General features: G+C 52.8%; 2 protein-coding genes across 10 annotated transcripts in view; one reads left to right on the top strand and one right to left on the bottom strand.

Moving 5' to 3' along the window:
• The window catches only part of DCAF8 (DDB1 and CUL4 associated factor 8), a 43,170-nt gene extending 38,438 nt beyond the window's left edge, over positions 1-4,732 (top strand). For 8 of the 9 annotated variants that reach the window (XM_059883289.1, XM_059883283.1, XM_005203485.5 and 5 more), the window contains one exon: positions 365-2,345. In XM_059883289.1, coding sequence (XP_059739272.1) covers positions 365-481 — 117 coding nt within the window. In that variant the 3' untranslated portion in view covers positions 482-2,345. Of the gene's footprint in view, positions 1-364 lie in introns of all 9 variants that reach the window. The other variant, NM_001206419.2, reaches the window with a different exon arrangement.
• Positions 2,694-13,662, bottom strand: PEA15 (proliferation and apoptosis adaptor protein 15). The gene is given in 4 exon segments (NM_001075456.1): positions 2,694-4,748; positions 4,894-5,049; positions 6,394-6,567; positions 13,509-13,662. Coding segments are annotated over 3 exon segments (393 nt in total). The 5' UTR covers positions 6,566-6,567; positions 13,509-13,662; the 3' UTR covers positions 2,694-4,683.
• Positions 13,663-13,711: the final 49 nt, after the last annotated feature.

Below are 13,711 nucleotides of genomic sequence, written 5' to 3' on the forward strand. Positions count from 1 at the left end.
GAGAAGAAATAATAAAGCTCAAGCTGTCTTCTGTTTTTTTTCTCTCATGCCAAAAGAGACCCTAGGGTAGGGTTTAGCAAACTGGCAGTTTTGGCAAATGCCTGCTTTTTGTAAATAAAGTATCGTTAGAATATAGCCACCCCCATTCATTTATGTATTGTCTGGCTGCTTTCATGCTACAACAGGAAAGCAGAGTTGAATAGTTGTGACAGAGATATGGCCCATGAGTCTAAAATATTTACCATCTGGCCCTTTAAGAAAAATTCTGCTGACCCCTGGGCTAGAGCATATAAATTGTAGCTAAGGCCTAACAGGCTTGACCTTGTTCCAAGGAAATTACTAATAAGCCTTTCCCATCCTACAGCGCTGGCGAGAACCTGGGGTTGGGGCCACAGACGCCGACTCTGATGAGTCTCCCAGCTCCTCAGACACATCGGACGAGGAGGAGGGTCCTGACCGGGTGCAGTGCATGCCATCCTGAGGCCTCATACCCAGGAGGGGTGGGCTGGGGCTGCCAACCCAATCCTGCCTGGGCAGCCCTTTCCTGTGCCAGGCCCTAACATTCAGCAGAAACGCACTTTGGACTTTTTTGCTTTAGATTTAAAAAAAAAAAAAAAAGACATCCCAGGAGGACAAGCCAGAGGGGAGTGAACCTACAGAGAGTGTCTAGGAGTGGGAGTTGAGCCCTGGAATGGGGCTCCATGGAGAGGTGCATAGGACTCAGCAGAAATGGCTTCTCCCCAAACCCTTTTTGGGGGGGAAGGGAGAGCCTATTTTATTAACTGGTTTGGGGTAGGGAATGGGGTTTCCTTTTCTTTGGTCTCCCTTGTTTCTTGGGTGGCGGGTGGGGGGATAACTGGCTGTTCAGTACCGAGGGGCCAGACTGGGGGTGGTAGAAATGCCACACTCTCTTTGGTTTAGGTTTTTGACTTTATTTTCTTTTATTTTTTAAAAGTCTATGACAGTTGCGTTGTTTTTCTCCGCCCGCCTGCCCCCCACCCCCGAGCAACCCCATCCCAGGATCCTGTCTTTCTGGGAAGTCTTTTTAATACGAGTCCCTAACCATCCTACACTCTTCACTTTCCTTTCCACCCCATTCATTCTCTGAACTTATCACAGTGTTTTGCACTTGATTATGTATCCTTCACTTTCTTCTTTATCCCATCATCCCCTCAGTAGGTCTGGTGAGGGAGGTTGGGGGGAGGTGGGAGGAGGGGCAGAAGTGGAAGCATAGGAAGGATGTTACCTCTTCTCTTACTTTAAAAAAAAAAGTTGTTTGGTGGCAGCAATCTCCCTGTCCCTATCACTGTTAGAGGCCTAATTTTATATCTATAAATATATTAAAAAGCAACTCAAAATTGGATGTATCCCGTTAACATTATTGTCAAAGTTTAAATACCTATATATTCTCTATGACTGCAATAAAGGGACTTCCAGGAGAGAGTGAGTGAAAGTAATGGTATGGAGGTGTCACCTGGGGTCAGCCTACCCTCTGTGCATGGCCATTGGAGATTGGGGCTTAACTCTTTAGGTTTCCTGGAGGCTCAGGAATGGAAGGATTCTGCCCTTCCATGCTTTCCCACCATGGTTTCAGGGTTGAGGAAAACTCCTTTCAGCTTTTTGCCCCAGATATCCTACCTCTCCTTAAATCTTGTAAGGGTTCTTAGGATGGCTCTTCTAGCCAGAGACTGGCTTATCTTTAAAACTTGACTGAACTATGACTTCAGGAAGGGTCCTGCCACTGCAGACCATTTCTCCTAGTACCGTGTGTGATAGAAGACACACTCACTCTGACCTTTATCTGCTTGATTCTTTAAGCTATCCAGCTTCACACCAGCTCCCTTCCTAATGGAAGAGTATAGGGAAAGACCTCCTGTGTTTGACTTTCTACCTTGTCCACCTTCCCATATCTTGGGATTGAAGGACAAGGCATTAATCTAAGGAGTGATTAAGGTGGCTGGGGCTCAGACATCTGTTGTGTCAGTGGTCAATAAATAGGAAAGTCCCAGTTGAATTCTTGCCCTTAAATGCTTTTGCTGCTATTTGTTTGTTCCCAGCTAGGAATTCTGCATCCTGGGACAGTCAGATTCCACTAGAACAGGCCAGGAAGGAAGGGAAGAGTGAAAGGATGGAATTCCCAGACACTCCTTCCTCCTGTCCCTTTTCCTAGCAGCTCTCAGACCAGATGTTAGCTGCTACACTTCCTTCCAGAGGTAGGGAATGTGTGGTGGCTGTGAGTGGTCTGTGTTCTTATTGCTGGTAGGGTGATGGAGTGGGCTGAAACCATGCACTCTGGAATTTGTTGTGTATTTTCTCTCAGTAAAGCTTTTTTTTGTTTTTCCTGACTGCTGCTCTATGTGTGATATGTGAGCCATTCACTTGTGATGGTCTATTTTTGCTCCTTTCAGTATGGTGCCTGACCTTAGTTTTACAATTTTAGGAAGTCCAGCTTGGTATATCCATGTTTCCAACAGTTGGGCTCCAGCTGGAGACTGTGTAAGTGGAACAGGCCTCACAGTTCAGTGATACTTCGAAGATGAGGGAAGGGAGAGATACTACTTAGGGATATTTTCCTGACCTCTGTTCCAGGCTGCAGTTAAGGATTTGGGGGTAAATTTTGCTCTCCCTCCCTTCCCAGTCATCCAAAGTCTCCAAAATCTTGGTCACTCACAGAAATTCTAAAATCAGTTAGGTACAGTACAATCAATCACCTTTATTCCAGGGTTAGAACAAGGCCGTGCACACTGCAGACAGAGGAGCAGAGAATGGGGCAGTCTCACAGCAGTATGGGGGTAGGAGGGCAGGTTAGTCTTTTTAGATTATTTTGCCTTACAGAGAAATTTACTACACTCCGCTGAAAATGAACCCTGTCTCCTTTCTCTCATCTCATCCTCTCCTCTCTTCAAAGGAAGCCTCGCTTTGAAGAGCCTCTTTATTCCCCGCTTCTCTCTCTCTCTGACTCCATCTCACGTAACGTATCCTGGCTTGGAAGGACAATTCATGCTCATTTTCCACCTCCCAATTCTACAAGTATCTCTCTCTCCTTGAGGGAGAAAGCCAGACAGGGCTGGGGAAACTTGGGAAGGTCCTTTAAGGCAAAACTGTGGAGTACTCGAGGTGTATGTTTTAAGGCAGGTGTCCGCAGCAGTGGCCAGAGGGGACGGGCTGGGCTGGGCTGGGCTGGTAGAGGGTGCTCTCCAGCCAGTCTGGCTTCTTCCCTCTCCAACAGCCAGCCCTTCCCTCCCACTGAAGTTTTGTTCCCAACATCCCAAAAGCTCCCCACCTCACTTAAACTCTCTAAATAGTCTCTTGAGATTGCATGTGAAATTAAAGTTTAAAAAAGTTTTCTTTTTCGACTATATAGCAATTTGACTCTGCCACTCCCTTCACTGTGGCATTCTCCTTCCACCCCCGCCCGGGCCTTGACAATAAGTTAATGCTAGACACCACAGAAAAAGGGTACACATGGCAGTGCGGGTTTAATATACATATATGTAGAATATATATGTACACACAGTTAGCACGGTCAGGGTGGGGAGGGCTCACTCGGGACAGGCAGGAGGCTGGGGTCACTGTACTCTAGTGATTTGGCTAGGAGGCGTTCACAAGCCCAAGGTGCCAGGATATTGAGGGAGAGGGGTTACTAAGCCCCCTCCTGGACTGAATTGGGGATCAGTGCAACGGAAACACTGGAGTTAGCTTCTTCCCTTCTTTCTACCTTGGGGGAGGGGCTTCTAGACCACGGAGAGAGGGAACGTTGCCTGCAATAACCACGTTGGGACTCTGTAGGTGGAAACAGGACTGGAATTAAAACCTAAGGATTTCTATTCTAGGAACTCCCAAGGCTAGTATGTGCAACAGTCTGAGTAGGAATAAAGGAGTAGAAAAGAGGACTCCTCTCTGCCTTCATCCCCTCAGGCTCAGTGGTGGGGGTCGGTCTGTTCCCAGCATTGTCTCTCCAGAGGTGGGGGATGGGGCTGGAATCTAGTGCTGGGTTCTCATGGGGTTTGAACTTGGGGGCCGGGAAAGGATCCAGTGATCTCTCTCTTCAGGTCCCTGGCTCACACCCACCCTAGGCCTATGAAAGGGGAGCAAAAGGGGACCTGCTGGTGCCCAGGCCCTCTAACCTGAGGAACAGTCGGAAACAGGACTCCTCAGCCAGTCCAGCATTGGGGTACAAACACAAACTCTGGCTTCTCTTTGCCCCTGCCAGGTGGGGGTTGGGTGGCTTCTTCATCTTTCCTCTCACTGCTTTTCATTAGATTCACCCAACTCTCCCATGCCTTACTCTTGCCTTGCCTCCTCAATGTAGGAAAACACAGGTCCTTTCTGCTCCCACACTTGGAGGTGGGGGAAGAGTGGAGGAAAGGGAAGTAAGAGAATGTGTCTATTTCTATTTGCATAGAAATAGCCCCCAACTCCCCCTGGAGTGGGGAAACTGAGCCCCACCACCACCCCCAGCCCCTGACCCCCATCCCCTCACAAGGAGGAGGAACTAGATGAGCTAGACATGTAGACAGACAGCCAGAGCGTGCGCACACGCACACACACGCGCACAGTAAGGGGTTAGGACCAGGTTAGTAAGTGGGTAGATGGGGGAGGGCTGCCCTTGCCCCTCCCCTGCAGGATGGGGAAAGAGTAGTCTGATGAAGGTCCAACCTTCCTCCTCTTCCTCCCCCTTGCTCAGGCTTTCTTCGGTGGAGGAGCCAATTTGATGATCTCTTCCTCAGAGGGCTGCCGGATAATGTCTGAGGGCAAAAAGGCACATGTCCAGGGACAGAAGTCATGGGAGACAGCAGACAGGCTAACAGAGCCTCTGTCCTCCCCAAATTCAAGTATTGCACAGGTAGTCCGTGGGGGGCAGAGGTGCACATTCAAGGCATGGCCTCTTACCTTTGTACTTCTTGGCACTGGGGATACGGGTTAGCTTGGTGTCCAGCTCATCTTCCTCAGAGATCTTCAGAACACGGGTTCTGTAGTCAACCACCATAGTGAGGAGGTCAGGACGGCGGGAGATCTCAAAGATGTGCTCGATATAAGAGAGGTTGTCTAGAGGAAGGCAGGAGACAGGGTCAGAGCTAGACTGTAGCTGTCAGCTTCCCCTACACTACTGGACTGGGCTTCAAGAACGGAGACTGAGCGCTTCCACCAGAAGAGTGAGGCCTCCCTGGAAGATGAGGGGTAACTAAGCCAGGAACAGAAAGCCAGGGCGAAAAACAGTACAGAGGACTGACTATTCCCGGGAAGGACAGATCATTAATCAGTTAAGTTTCAAGATTACAGATTTAGAATGTGAGATTTAGGTGAAATACCAGGTTCCACACGGGAGGGGAGGGGAGCAGAGAAAATGAACTGGCCTTCCAAATACCCATCATCCACCCTGTCCCTCTTCCACTTTTCCTCCAAGTAAGCATCAGAATGGGGGCTTTGCTGGTTGGTGGCTCAGTGGTAAAGAATCCGCCTGCCAATGCAGGAGACTCGGGTTCGATCCCTGGACTTGGAAGATCCCAGAGAAGGAAATGGCAAACTCCTTGCAGTATTCTTGCCTGGGAAATCCCAGAGACAGAGGATATGACTTAGCGACAAAACCACAACATGCCTCAGAATTTCCACGCAGCCCAAGTGGGACTGAAAGGGTGGGATCTGAGACAAACTGGGAGAGATTTCTGGGCCTAGTGAGAGGGGTAATTGTGAACAAGAAGGTACGGGCAGGACCAGAGGGATGGTGTGAATTGGCCAGTTCTGGGAGACTGCCGAGGCCTTCTTGCCTGGCTCCTCGCCTCCACTGCAGTAGTCTCCTGAGTGCAGCATGTCCTCCTTCAGCCTCCCTATACTCCACGCTACAGGTTCATCTCTGAAAGGGCCCTCAGGTCACTGACCTCACCTATCAAATGCTGCATCACTCAAGGCCCTCCACAGCACAGTCTCAACTCACCTTTCCAGCCACTTCTAAACATACTGTGTCCCTCTGCCTAGCAGGGCTTCCTTTGGACCCTACCTTTGAAATCCCTCTTGCCCTTCAGGGCCATCTTAAACACCAGTTCCTCCCCAAAGCCCTTTCCAGGGCAGTGGTCTCTAAAAGTAGACAAGAAAATGATAGAACTTGTGGTTTTAAACTTTTATCGCTTTTAACTTTAATGTTCTATTATATATGTGATAGTAGCACAGCACAGTAGGATCTGAGTAACATCTACTGAATTAATATTTTTACTGACAAGGGAACCATGAAGAATGTAAAGACCACTGCCCTAGAGCCAGTCTCCTCTCCTCGAGCATTCCTGTCATCCTGCCTTGTCAGAGAGGAGGTCTTTGTACAGGAGGTCTGATTTCTACTTGCTGCATGAGCTGAGCCTGAGAGGCTGATGGCCAGATGCCTGTGGCCCCCTCCCCCACCTTTGTCCAGCTTGTTGTGGCTCTCCAGGAAGCTAAACCAGGCACTGCCAGTAGTGATCTCCTCACTCTTCTCACTGGGGATGTCCTCCTTGCAGGCTGACTTGAGCTGCTCCAGATCTTCAAGGGTAATGTTGTTGGTCAGGTCCTGGAGGAGGGTCCCGTACTCGGCCATGACTGGAGTTGGGGGAACAAGGAGACAGGACGCTGAACTTGAGCTTCAGGATCTGGTTCACTCACTGGCACTGCCCACTTCCTCAGCCCTGCCAGGCATGTGCCCAGAACTCAGGCTGGGGAGGCCAGGGCTGGAGGGAGAAAAGGAAGACCCCAAGGAGATAGGAGCAGACAGGAAGTAACTGGAAAGCTAGGGACCAGGCTCAAGTCTAGAGTGAAAAATCACACCTCCTTCTCCCACCATCTTTTTTCTTCCTTTTCCTCCCTGTAACAGTAACCCTGGCAACGGCTCCCTGACTGAGGAGGCGGTTACCATAGCAACCTGCTCCTGACTTTCTCACCCAGATTGCCCCACCCACCTGCAACCCCTCCCCCTGTCAAAAAACAAAACACTCCAAAACTACCACCAGGGAAAGGCTTGCTGTGGCAGTAAGAAGCTAAAAAAAAGGGGCTGGGGTTGTTTGGGGGGGCTCATGTTCTAGCTCCTATTCTTTTCCAGAAGCAAATGGGGTCCCTCAGTTCAACTCCCCACTACCCCACTAGTGACTCATTTTTGGATAGATGCCTAGCTGCCTGGTCTAATGGTCCCCTGGCCCCTCTGTGCTCAGCCCTGTATTCAGTCATCGGGGTGGGGGTGGGGAGGGTAAAGCAATGGGCCACAGCCCCACCTTTGTAGAGCCCATTTTCTCCCTTGATGGCTGCCAGACCTCCACACAACCCTCTCTCCTAGCCTTTGTGCTATGCCTACAGCCCCCGCGCCCAAGAATACCAAGCGGCTGGCTCTGGCCCCCTGCCCAGTTCTCAGGCTGGCTGGGTGGCAGGGGGAAGGGGTTCAGATGCTGCTTTGGGAAAGTCTGGCAGGAAGGGGGCTGCCACTTATGCTTCCATCAACATCCGGCTGGCACTACCTTCAACATGACCTCCCCAAAGCTGGGAAGGCTGGATCTCATTTAGGCCTTCACCCCATGCCCCTTTCATGATTCTTGGGTGAAAAGGGAGAGGACATCAAAGACCCTCCTTCCACTAAGACAGGGACTATGGCTAAGACAGAAAGAAGAAAGGCCAGACCTTAGAATGAACTTTCTGGATTTGATAAAATATACAACTCTAGTGGTAGGTTTTTAAAAAGGGGATTTTTCCCCCCTAGAACTGTATTTCTTTTGTAATTAGAAAAGTAAAGCATTTACAAAAATAAGTTATGCCGTAAACAGTCTGTAGCTAGACCAAGGGGTGGAGCAAGGAGGGAGATGACCTTGTACGAAACTGCCCACAAATCTCCAAGAATGGGCTAGAAATACTGCAGAAAGGGGCTGGCTGACACAGCCCATTTCCTTATTTCTGTTTATGTGAAGGAAAGCTGAGGTGGAGAAGCATGGCCACCATATAGTAAGGGGTGTGGACCCAGCAGGCCCCATTCCCAGCCCCCTGCTTGGACCAGAACAAACAAGCCTCCCTTGGTGGCAGGCACCGTGACACAAACACACAATAAGCCAGGCGGCAGGGCCAGCATGACCCCCAGAGAAGCAGGCACTTGCATGCATGCTCACTTGCACACCCAGGTGCAACCAGACAGAAGGGCCCAGCGGTGGCCCTGCCAGGCTGGGCCAGGAGCAGCGCTCTCCGACTGTCAGCACCAGGACCGTCTCCGCCCTGAAATCTAGGTCACAGCAGCAGGCTCTGGAGCTCAGCCTCAGCCCCCGCCCCCGGCACTGATAATCCAAGGACAGGAGGGGGGGTACAGAGACAAGGGAATGACGGGGACAGGGTTCAGAGACGGGGATAAGAATGAAGGGGGGTATGAAAAGAGCAGAAAGGAAAAGGGCAGCGTGGGCGGGAGGCCCTCAAGAAGACTGCCCCCACTGAGGAGACTCTGAGACCAAGCCCTCAGCTCAAAAATGGGACAGACTTTAGGATCATGGTGCCCTGCTTTCACATGGAAGAAGAGTTTGTAAATGAGAGAGACACTGGGAGGAGGGAGTGTGTGCGTGTGTGTAGCTCCTGGGAGGGAGGTGGGTGGGGGTGTGTGTGTGTGTGTGTGTGTGTGTGTGTATAGCTCCTGGGAGGGAGGGGGGGGAATGTGTGTGGGGGGGGGGGGCGGTTCCTGGGAGGGAGGGGTGTGTGCGTAGCTCCTGGGAGGGAGGAGGGAGTGTGTATAGTTCCTGGGAGGGGGAGGGCGTTTGTGTGTGTGTAGCTCCTGGGAGGGAGGTGTGTGTGTGTGTGTGTGTGTGTGGCTCCTGGGAGGGAGGTGGGTGTGTGGGGGGGGGGGGTGTGTGTGTGTGTGTGTGTAGCTCCTGGGAGGAAGGTGTGTGTGTGTGTGTGTAGCTCCTGGGAGGGAGGTGTGTGTGTGTGTGTAGCTCCTGGGAGGGAGGTGTGTGTGTGTGTAGCTCCTGGGAGGGAGGTGTGGGTGTGGGTGTGTGTGTGTGTGTGTGTGTGTGTGTGTGTGTGTGTGTAGCTCCTGGGTGGGGGGAGAGGGGGGTGTGTGTGTAGCTCCTGGGAGGGAGGTGTAGGTGGGTGTGGGTGTGGGTGTGTAGCTCCTGGGAGGGAGGGTGTGTGTGTGTGTCTGTGTGTGTGTCTGTGTGTGTGTAGCTCCTGGGAGGGAGGTGTAGGTGGGTGTGGGTGTGTGTGTGTAGCTCCTGGGAGGGAGGGTGTGTGTGTGTGTCTGTGTGTGTGTCTGTGTGTGTGTAGCTCCTGGGAGGGAGGTGTAGGTGGGTGTGGGTGTGTGTGTGTGTGTAGCTCCTGGGAGGGAGGTGTGTGTGTGTGGGGGGGGCGGGGTTCCTGGGAGGGAGGGGGGTGTGTGTGTGTGTGTGTTTGTGTATAGCTCCTGGGAGAGAGGTATGTCTGTGTGTGTGTGTGTGTAGTTCCTGGGAGGGAGGAGGGAGTGTGTATAGGGGGGAAGGGAGTTTGTGTGTGTGTGTGTAGCTCCTGGGAGGGAGGGGGGTGTGTGTGTGTGTGTGTGTGTGTGTGGTGTGTGTAGCTCCTGGGAGGGAGGTGTGTGTGTGTGTGTGGTGTGTGTGTGGCTCCTGGAAGGGAGGAGGGAGTGTGTGTGTGTGCAGATTTACAGGGGAGGTAGGTGGGAAGGGATTAATGTGTATTAAGCCTGGGGGCGGCAGGTTAGGACCTTTCTGTGAGAGTGGAATGGATGTGAGGAGGCCCCTAAGAGAAATGGGGTGGGAAGGTATGTGCACCAGAACCCTGTGTGGGTGCTGCTCTGAGTGTGGGCACAGGCGCAGGGAGGAGGTGGTGCTGCTATCTGTGGGTGTGTGTGGATGTTCTGGTAACGGATATGTATGTGCCAACATTGGATGAGTGGTTCTGAGTGTATGTGGTCTAGTGTGTGTGTGTGTGTGTGTCTGACCAGCTGAGAGTATGTGAAAGCAGGCAGATAATCACAAGCTTACATCCAGAGAAAAGAGGAAGGGTAAGAGGGGGCCTACAGTACGGAGGAAGCAAACTGGGGTTGGGAGAGGGAAGAGACTGAGGCTGCAAATGAGGAATCCTGCGGCGGCGGCGAAGGGGACAGGGAGCACAGAGTCCACAATGAGAAGGCTGCAGCCCTGAGCTCAGCGGTTACCATGGCAACCTCAGTTCTGGTCCCCCCGAGTTGTCAGGACAATGACACCACTGGATGGGAGGGATGTGAAGAATGGTGAGTAAGAAGAGACAGAAAGGATAGGGGAAAGGCCCCGTGAGGGAGCTGGGCAAGGCAGCCTGGTTGCCTGCCTCCCTGCAGACAGCCATCTGCCCAGGCCTGGGTGTGGCAGCAGGTGCAACAGTAGGGAAGTGTGGGGGGAGTTTCCTTACTTGGTTCTCAAGTCTCCCTGGTCAACCATTATTCAGTGGTAGTCTGGCCATGATGGGTGCGCCTTGGCAGAAGCTTGGCTCCACTCTCCATGTTGCTTTTCTCACCCAAGATTCAGAATTCCAAAGGGCCTATAGAGAATTCTCCTGTCCCCATAGCTCAGAAAGTCCTCCTGATCTCTGGAACAGGGCAGAGGCTGCCCAGGGAACACCAGGCGGCCTGGGTGGAGGCCATTCTTGGGACAGGATACTCAGGCAGGAACCGGGAACCGGAGCTGAGGCTGCCAGGAAGTCAGTCCCCTTCCCTCCCAGATCATTCTGTGCTCTGCTCACCGCTTCCTCACACCTTCCTTCCTGCCTCCCTCTCCTCCTCAGCTGGCTGCAGGTGGGGCCCTGACAAAAGTCAAACCAACTGAGGATGCTGAGGGAGAGGAGCAAGAGGTAAGGGTTAGATTCTGACCTTCTAGGATGGTAGTGGTTGGGAACATGACAGGTGGGTGCTCCATGGGCACTGGGGAGGGAGAGGCAGGCCCTGGGGGCACTTGGAGAAGTCTGGCAAATTGGGGTAAAACGTCCTTTGGAGGAGGTGGCAGCACCCCAAGAATTTCTATGCATTTGGACGTTAATTCATGATCATCCCCACTCCCTAGCATTTGGTTCCAAATCCTCAGTAAATTTAAGAAGCCTTGGGATTAGGGGCTGCTCCCCCTCCCTCCCTCACATCTGCTGCAGCTGCCTAAGCTGAGGGGAGCTGCAAGGACCTGGAGATCCCTGCAGCAGGCAGAAGGGGGCTTGTAGGCACTCGTGTCTGTCAGTCCTACTGCCTGGGCTTGAGAGGGTGGTAATCACCGCAAAGCAGAGGGCTGGGGTGGGAAAGTGCCAGGTGAAGTCTGATCTGGGCCCCAAATTCAAGCAGTCCTGCAGTCCATCCCTAATTATCCCTTTACAGTCATACACAACTGACTTCTCCCTTTAGCTTCTATTCAACTTTTTGTGGGGCGCAGGGGATGCATTTATATCTATAAAGTAGGAAGAAGAGGATTCTAAGACTCCAGAGCCAGCCTCGGAATGAGGGGGTGAGGTAGGACACCTCAACCTCCCAATGTTCAGTGCAAGAAGCAAAATGGGTTACGCCTGAGTACAGAGACAAGGGGTGAAGCTTCTAGCCCTTAGACTAAGAGAAGAAAGCCTGGACCCAAGATGAGAGCAAGAGGAGATACCAGGCATTGGATCAGGCAGGGCAGGAGAGAGGGAGTGGGGCTGTGCTATTCTCTAATCATCTGGTTCTATCTCTTTCTATTTGTATTTCTCTCCCATCTCTATCTCTTCCTCATCTATTACCTCTGTCCCTGGTCTTTAAATGGGCTTTCATCCTATCCTACCTGGTGGTAGCCAAGAATACCTTAGTATTCCTGGGTTCTGTGACTTGGTGTCCTCATTTTAATACACAGAGCTACTGTACTATTATAGCTATACTAGGAAGGAGTGAGTGTCCCTGCTATAAAGAAAATAAGTTTGCACACAGGTTAGTGATGTCTGCCACTGCACAGTGGGTGACACTGTTAAGAGAGTGAGGGGATGGCACGACAGGGTGTAACTGGTCCTATACGTGCATGACAGTACATGCACACATGATGGGCACAGGTGTCAGGGAAGTGAGGAAGTAGGCAACCAGGGCAGCCAGCAGCCTAGGGCATCTCTGGCAATTTCCCCAATGGAGTGTTTAACCACAAAGGGAAGAGCAATTAAAGCTAATCGCTCTGACAGCCTGGAGGCCAGACACACAGGGAAACAAAACATACAGATTCAGCATGTTTCCCCTAACTCCCAGTGGTCCCACCACCACCCTGCTTTCATCCTCCCTAATTTTTGGGCCTCCGTAATCCATTCCCCAGCACTCTCCCCGCTCTTCTGACCATCTCTGACTCTCACTTCCTTCCTCTCCCAGTTCCCTGACTGTATCTCTGTCCCTGTGTCCCTCTCTCGATGTTGTCTGCCTGTCACACACATTCCCCTCATTCTCTCTCTCTGACTTGGGCTCCATCCTTGGCTGACTCATACTCATTTCTTCTTTTTCTCCCTCTCCCTTTCTTCCACCCCCTCCTCCATCCCTTGGCCACTCAGAAGCCCAGAAGCCAGCCACTCCCAGCACCCTAAGCTCCAAATGGACCCAGCAAGAGAGGCCACCAGCAGCCCCTACCCTCACTACTCACCCAGTTTCAAAGTAGCAGCCTCACTCACCCTCAAGATCCTGTCTCCCTGTCCTGGAATGCGACCAGGATTTTCTACCATTTTTTTTTTTTCACTGTTTTAAAGAGGGGCAATCCGAAACCTAGGGCTGGGAGAAAATACCCAGAAAATCAGGGTGGACTTCAGCTGTCCTGTTAAACTGATATTCTTCCAGGAGACTCGCACATGGGAGGCAGTGGGGATGAGGTGGGGGCTTGGATGCCCAAGTGCAGGGCTGGCTGTTTGTGATTTGCTGTGTGCAGTTGATGTGTGTAAGAGTCACATGCGTGTGTGTCACCGTGTGTGTTGGCGTGTCTCTTGTAGGTGTGTGTGTGTCCCTGACAGTTTTGACACGGATTATATGAAATTAATAGGTTTTACGTTAGCTACTCCACTCCTCTACACCCTCCAGCTCCCGATTCCTTCCCTCTGGACTAGCTTTCGACAACCCCACCTCTTCCCAGGTGCAGAGACTGGATGAAGGCACGTGGTGCCAGCTGCCGGGTTTAAGCCCTCGGAGTAGGGGCGGCTGCTGGCGGAACTGAGGCAGGGCTGGGCAGGGAGACCGCCAGCCGAGGCGAGTCCGAAGCCAGAGAAGGGGAGGGAGGGGCGGGAGCTGGCGGCCCCGTAGAGTCGGCTGGGCGGGAAGCAGGCTGCATCCCAATCCCCAGGCCCCGGTCCGACTCCCACACTGCCGTTCATCGTGGAACGGGCGGCCGGAGCCACGCCGCCTCCAGTACGCACTCAGCGCTCGAGCACACCAACAGAGACGAAGCCCGTGGGGCCTGACATGGAGCGAACCCGTCCGGGGCCCCCACGCTCCGCATCTGCCCCCAGGCGTCCCGGATCGACGCCCCTCCAAGCCCAGACCGCAGATCCTCCCCTCCCCGCGACACATCCCCGCGCGGCCCTCTCACCGCCTCCGGGGCTGAGCGCTCGGGGAGCGGGCACTCTGGCGTCCCCGGTTCCTGAGCAGCGTCTGGAGCCTCCTCCTCGGCTCCCGCCGCCGCCGCCGCCGCTTCTGCCGCCGCCGCCGCCGCCTCTTCCGCCCGCGGAGCCTGAGCCCGAGCCCGGCGCCGCCTCACCCCACCCGGCCGGCCCGTGATGTCAGAGCCGGGGA

The sequence above is a fragment of the Bos taurus genome, chromosome 3 (assembly GCF_002263795.3).
Source record: "Bos taurus isolate L1 Dominette 01449 registration number 42190680 breed Hereford chromosome 3, ARS-UCD2.0, whole genome shotgun sequence".
NCBI lineage: Eukaryota > Metazoa > Chordata > Mammalia > Artiodactyla > Bovidae > Bos > Bos taurus.